The 6834-nt window shown below is 52.6% G+C and overlaps 1 protein-coding gene across 1 annotated transcript; it reads right to left on the bottom strand.

The window, feature by feature from the left end:
• Positions 1 to 2454: 2454 nt before the first annotated feature.
• On the bottom strand, positions 2455 to 6827 carry PIGT (phosphatidylinositol glycan anchor biosynthesis, class T; the record flags this gene model as incomplete). The annotated part of the gene is made up of 11 exons (XM_010194527.1): positions 2455 to 2718; positions 2854 to 2937; positions 3074 to 3239; positions 3763 to 3963; positions 4062 to 4227; positions 4421 to 4518; positions 4606 to 4693; positions 4944 to 5030; positions 5185 to 5285; positions 5785 to 5912; positions 6766 to 6827. Coding segments are annotated over 11 exons (1434 nt in total), but the record flags the coding sequence as incomplete, so codon positions are not given.
• Positions 6828 to 6834: the final 7 nt, after the last annotated feature.

Genomic DNA, 6834 nt, shown 5'->3' with positions numbered 1-6834 from the left:
GGAGTGAGGAGGTGCAGCGTGCGCGGCTGGTGTGGTGTCTTTGGCGTGTTTCTTTTTAAAATATTATATGTATTTATGCATTTTTAAAATTACTTTAAAGTACCGTTTGTACTTGCAGCCCTGTGCTCCATCCATTTCACAGTCCCTTCCTGGTGCCATCTGTCGGCCACAGAACAGAGGTGGCTCCATGGCCTCTCCCCTCAGACACTCTTTATTTTTGACGCTGCTTTGTTCACTCCCTTTTTTTGGTGGCACTGGGCTGGCAGGGAAGCCTGGGCTGCTGTGAGCACTCCAGCTCCACCTCTTCTCTCTGCAGTTACGCAGCAGCAGGTTACCAAGCACTGGTCAGCCATGCCCAGCTCTGACTGGGCTCCCAAGAAGGCCACGCAGGGAAGGAAGAGAAATAGTACAGGAAAAAATAACTCCAAACACTAAGATTTGAAGGTTTCCCAGCTATTTAAAACCCACTCAGCTGTGGTTGCTACCTGCATTTCCCATAAGGTTTTCCACTTGGCTGGCCCACGTGTTTGATGTTTGTGATAAGACTGACTCCCTCGACGGCCCAGCCAGCATGAACACAGCCAGGGACAGTTTTCCACCTGTGCTGCCATTATTTGAGGCTGACCTCACTACAGGCTGTTTAAATTCCTGGTTTATGGCGCCACATAGGAATGGCCCTGAAGCCTTTGGCTCATGCCAACACCCAGTGCCCTTTGCACGTCCCAGCTCCCAGCTGGCCCTGGCACAGGCTGGCCTCATTCCCAGCACAGGGACTTCTTTTCCTGCAGAAGTGACAGCCGGGTTTGCAGCAGCACTTTGTTTCTAGAACTGGTTTTGGCTGGTTTGGCTTGCAGTGCCAGCTGCATCAGTGGGCACTGGCCTTGGCACCTTGGGGGGGCTTTGCCAGACCCCACGTAATGCCCATGGCATGCAGGCTTTGCTTGGGGAGCTGGGCTGGGAGCTCTAATAAACCTCTGGGTTTATTCTAACCACACGTGCTGGTGGTTGCCATCTGTGGGATTTATCCTGGACCCAACCTGAAACAATTTGAGGTCTCCAAATCCTTTTGCAAATTGCAATGTGAACCTGCCCCTGCACTGCTGCAGGAGCTGTGCGCTCGCTCAAGCTTCATTTTAGTTCTAGCTTTCTATGAAGAAATTCTGTTTTGTGCTTGAAGCCTGGCTGGCGGAGCTGTAGCAGCTGTCCTGTGGCTGGAGGCAGTGTGAGCTCCCAGCCCTGTGGTGTCCTCAGCAAGCAGAGACAGAGAGGGATCATCTCAAGCTCATGTATTTGGGCAGCTCTGCAGGCTGCATGGAGCCATCCAGTGGAGTGGATCCGTAAGGAGCTGCAGAGAAAAGGTAGGGAAGGGAAAGATAATCCCAGGCCAGTGTGCACAGACTGTTCTATGCTGGACAGCAGGCAATGGGGGTTTTATGGTCTTTCTGTTCAAGCGGAAGCCTTTAAAGGACCTCTGGCTGTGCTTTGCTTTGATTCTGTAGAATATCTCTTCTAATTATTTCCTTGAGCTTTGTTTAGCTGCTTGTAGCCAGCTGTCTATTCTCATCACAAAAGCCACATCTGAGATGCAGAGGATGTACTGCTGAAAACAGCACCATCAGAAGCCAAGCAGCACCACCAGCATCCTCTTGCTGCTGTGTGAACCACAGCAAAGTGGTACCTTGTACTCTACGAAAATAACCAAAAATAACCGGAGAGTGTGGTGGTGCCGGTGTTTCTGCATTCCCAGCCCAGGCCAGCAGAGCCCCGGCCAGTTGCAGCTCCATGCTTGTGGTCTGCTGAGCCCAGAGGCTTCCAGAAGCTTTGGGGACGTAGGGTGTACAGGGGAGCCGTTGAGCAGACACGCACAAATGAGACCAGGGAGGCAGAGGTGTGAGCAGGTGGAGGGGTTTCAGAATTCTGCTATAGAAGCTGGGTGCAAGAAAAGGTTTTTCTCGAGAAAGATGAATGGCCGAACTCTTGGGTATGCCCCAAAACTGATTTGCAAACTGGCTTGACTGTGGTGAAGTGTGGCAGGAGGGCACTGTGAAACATGGCAGCTATGGAAGGTAAGGTGGTAGAGCAGATGAACCCAGCTCCGCACTGTTACCCTTTCCTTTCCCCTGTCCGCATCTCCTCCCAGCTGATGTGGGAGTCTCACAGGGTCAATTCTGCCTGTGGGGTTGAGAAAGTAAAACAAAGCAGGAGCAGCAAAAATGTACAAGACAACTCAAGTTTACTTCCAGCATCATTCCCAGCACCTAAGTTACCCCTCTTCCAAACAGAGGTCTTACACCTTTCCCAATCCCATAGCAGCACAGTTCAGTAGTCAGTGGGCTTAAAGTCATCTTAATGATGAGAGCAGTCTCTCAGCTTGTTAGATCCTGAAGGGAGATCCAGGCAGGAAAATGGAGCAAGCTGCTTCCAGCAAAGACAAGAGGCAACAGTGCTCTGCTTCCTGGTTTCTCTCAGAGGAGGGGCACCCCCCTGAATTTGCGGATTATATTGGCCAGTCGCTTGGCCAGCCCGCCACGGTTCGGCTCTTCCACGTGAAACGTTCTGGTCAGCAGGTTGTAGAAGGAGCCATAGCACACTGCAACCACGGTGCAGGTCAGGCATATGACGTTATAGGGCATGCTGAAGTCTGGCGTCGGCAAGTTCACCAGGAGTGGCTCTGTGTACAGGCGCACAAAATAGCTGGAACCATCAGAGGAAGGAAACCTGGAAAACAGGAGCAGAAAAGGGAGTGTCAGCCTGCACGGGACTGCTGCTTCATGCTCATCAGATGGGACAACAGTAGCCAGCAGCCTGCAGGCATTGCGGTACAGCCCCGCTCCCCAGCACAGGCACACTCACAGCGAGGTGAAGAGAGGACTCTGCTCCATGTCCACATCCTTCATCGCAATGATGCTGGGCACCAAGGCACTAAGTACAGATGAACTAAGGAGACAAAGGGCATGCTAGTGTCAGTCCTGCCAGCAAAGAGACGGCAAGAGCTTTTCCTGTCCCCAGAGGCCTGGGCAGCAAGGCCTACACGAGGCCCAGAAGGGGACAAGGCACTGAGGTATGTCATTACCCGACATAAAAGCCGTGATTGGGGTCAGGTGGGTACTCTGTCCACTTCAGTAAAGCCCTCTCAAACTGGATTGTGATCTTGGTGATAGAGTTGGCTGGCAGCTGGATCAGCATTTCCAAGAGGTGAGGCCGTCTCCGGTCCTGGGCTGGCTGGTAGTGGATGTAACCTAACCCCAAAGAGATGTGTCAGTGGCACTGGGAGGCACCTTGTCCAATCTCCTATTGCCTGGACATCTCCCGTGGGGTGGGTACTCCTGCTTCCACCATGCTGGGAGAGGTTTTGTGGGCAAGTGAAGATGCACAGGTAGCAAAAAGCACATGTTAAAGCTAAATCTGGCTGATCTTTAGAGCTGATGACCCATGAAAGTCACCTGTTCACAAGGAAAGGTACAAATGCAAAACAAGGACCCAGTCATCAGTTTAAAACTGAGCCTCCTTTACTACAAAAATCCATTCACTTTGGTTTACACCCTTGTTGGATTATGAAACAGTGTCCATGTGCCTCTTATAAAACAGAGTTAATAAATTCTCATCTGCTCTGAGTGCTGAACCAATGGCTAGGAAAACATCCTAAGATGTTTTGTTTCCCAGTTATCACTGGGGCCCATGGGAGGAACTAAACCATCTCTGGAATGAGCCCCTGGTGCCAAGAGAATCGGGTGGCATGCACTCCCGGGAGCCTTTACTTACTTGGCTTGTTTTCCTTCCCCTTTGTGATGATAGTCAGAGTGTGCACATAGAGTCGCAGATACCACGGCACAGTCTCCAGCAGGATCACGGGGAAGGCCCGGTATGGGTGAGTGTTGAAGATGAGAGTGCTGATCTCTCCAGTCTGCAGCCCATATCCACTCACGTAGCGCTGAGCATGGAGTATGGGTGTGGGCAGTTCCACTGTGAAAGAGACACAGGAATGGAGGGCGATGCCAGGTGATTTTTAGGCCTGGAGCCCTGCCCAGTCGTGCAGGTGGAGTGAAGTTCTGGTCACTCACAGCTGTCTTGGGGTCGCTTCCACTTCACCTGCACATTGAGGCTGCGAGATGTATTGAAGAGCAAGGGGCTCAGCAGGTCATAGACAGCATAGGTCCTCTTGTCTCCCTGGACAACAGCTTCGTGTACAGATGCCGGAGGGGGGGTCATTTCCAGTAACTCCTTTTCCTGAGAAAGCAAATGGACCACCACGCTCATCCCTGCAGTCCTGCTCAGAAGAAGGAAACCACCTCCCTTTGTTGGCTCCAGAGGGCTCCTGGGGGGCCCAGCCAAGCAGGGGGTGGAGGTGAGGATGTTTCAGAGCCACATGAAATGGCTGGACTGCAGAAACAGGGGGTGTTCTCCCATTCATGAGCATTACCTTGTTCTTTGGGGAGATGTCAACGTAGACCTTGCTCTGCGAAGCCAGAGGACATGCATCAGTAAGTGTGCGAGAGAACATCTTAAAGAGGGACCAGTCTGTGGGAGGCAAAGTCAGCATCAGGCGGAGTGAAATGCCGTGGGTTGGGAGAATCAAGGACCACAGCGCGCTGGTGCTGAGCTTACCTTTCTTTCCTTGGCCACTGGAAAAGGTGTCAAAGACCACAGTGAGGGTCTGTCTGAGCTCCCAGGACACAGCCAGGCAGGAGGCATCCTGGAGAAGAGAAAGAGAGGCAGCTCTGATCGCACCTTCTGGAGGGACAGGACACCAGGAGGGAGCTAAAACTCCACCGGGACTGCAAGAATCCCACTGGGATGCAGGCGAGCCCAGAGAAGCAGGATGACACAGTGAACCCAACACCAGGAAGCTGGGCAAACTGGTGTGTCACCTTGCAGTGTCACAAGAAAGCTTTGGATTTTCTCTTGGGGGTGTTAAAGGAGGGAGCCCCAAGCCCCACACTTACCCTGCAGATGGGGCGGATGTGCACTGCCTGCGAGTGGTAGCTGCTGTGAAACAAACGCTCGGCCTTCAGCAGCACAGCAAGCCCAGCCTGCAGGGAGAGGAGAAACTCAGCCCCAGGTCTGTTCTCTGCTCCCGCCGAGAGAAAGGCTTTGCTGAGATTTCCCAGCACATGCTCCCAGATTGGTGTTGGAAACCCAGCTCCATCAGGAGCAGCCCAATGAGGCTGCAGGACTTGCCATTACCTTTGAGCCGCATGGGAGCAGCTTCTTCCAAGGCGTGAGGTTCTCTGTGCAGACAACCTCCCGGGGCAGGACGGCGTATCGCAGGAGATGGTGATCAGTACCTGCGCAGGGAGATGGAAGGTCAACAGGCTGGTACTGCCATAGGCATGAGAGCAGAAGCAGACCTGATCCATCCCCCAGTGTACCCCCATAGCCCACCACCCTCTCCTTATCCCTGAAATACCATGAGCTCAATCAGGAATAGATCCTACTCTGTTCAGAGTGATTTGGATGGAATAAGTAAGGATATATCCTAGCAGATTTTTTTTCTGAATGCCTTAAATCCTCCAGTCCTTGCTAGCTGTTTCACAAAATACTTTTCAGAGAGAGAGAGACAAGAGCCTGGGAGCATCTGCCATGAACTGCTCATGTTTCCTCTGTTCAAATCCAAGCCTCATTTGTAGGGAGAGGAAATGGTTCCAGGAAGAGGTTGTACACACCCAGACACAGAGTCCTTGCAGGATCTGCCCGCAGACTCCTCACAGAGTCAAAAGGCAGAACTAAAGCTGGAGACAGGAGTGGGAGGGCACAGCAGGGCAGCCACATGCAGACCAGGCTCACCATTGGCTAAGCCCAGGGGTTTGAAGGACGCAGTTGGGGTGACTGTGTTGGTTGAGTCAATGAAGTTGAGAGAAGCACAGAATATTCCCGAGAGGATGTTACTCAGTTCCTTCCACGCTTTGTCAACACTGTATAAGAACAGATACGAGAGATCACTCAGCAGCTCAAATCCTCAAAACAACAAACATTAAGTCAGTAACATTCAATAAATACACCAGGGTGACCAGGCTGGCTTTCAGAAGCTGCAAGGAGCATGCAGGCACAGGCTGCTGGTCATCTGCTTTCCAGCTCTCGTGATATTTTATTGTAATGCATGAGATCTGGGGGGCATTCACTGCTGGGGCAGCCCTTGGGCTGGCAGGGCTTCACATCGCCAGGGAGCCAGCAATGGGTGCAGCTGAGATGTGAGGAGAGAGGCTGGGGGAGCAGGGACCATGCAGGAGGTGATGTGTGGTGTATGGGGAAGGGGCTGTGAGACCAAAAGCAACACCTTGGTGCAGCTCTGAAGGCTGGCCTGACCAGCAGACCTGGAACAGGCCAGAGGTAGGGAGGAGAGAGCTCTGCAAGTCCAAGCAGAGCTGCTGTGGCTTGAAGAGGGGCTGTGTGCTAAGGGAGATGGTGACAGGTACTGGATAGGAGTCAAAGGAAGTGAGTCATGGATCAAGATATAACCCTGTCATACAAGTGCAGCAAGGGATTTGTCATCACAGAGCCCATAAGGAAACTACTTGTTCCTTCAGTGAACAAGGGCTTTCCCTCAGCAATACATCCTGCTGCATACACTGAGCACAGCTACGTTCTACTTCTCCTTAGAGCTGCTCCTGGGGGGTTATAGGCTCTTTACTCCAGCAGATATCTTCCAACGCAGAAGGCTCCCCACACACCCCACTGCAGCTGGCTCATGTGAGAGGGGCAATGGCTCCTAGGAGCGGTGGCCATGGAGGAGACCCAGAGGAACAGACCCACAGCCGGGATACCTACTCGGTGATGGTGGGCTGGAACCAGACCCAGAGCTCTGCGCCAGCGGGGGCCTGGAGGGGTGGCTGCCCC

The sequence above is a fragment of the Mesitornis unicolor genome, unplaced genomic scaffold (assembly GCF_000695765.1).
Source record: "Mesitornis unicolor isolate BGI_N332 unplaced genomic scaffold, ASM69576v1 scaffold37821, whole genome shotgun sequence".
Classification (NCBI taxonomy): Eukaryota; Metazoa; Chordata; class Aves; order Mesitornithiformes; family Mesitornithidae; genus Mesitornis; species Mesitornis unicolor.
Note: the sequence above shows the minus strand (reverse complement) of the source record. Positions and strands in the feature narration are given on the sequence as shown.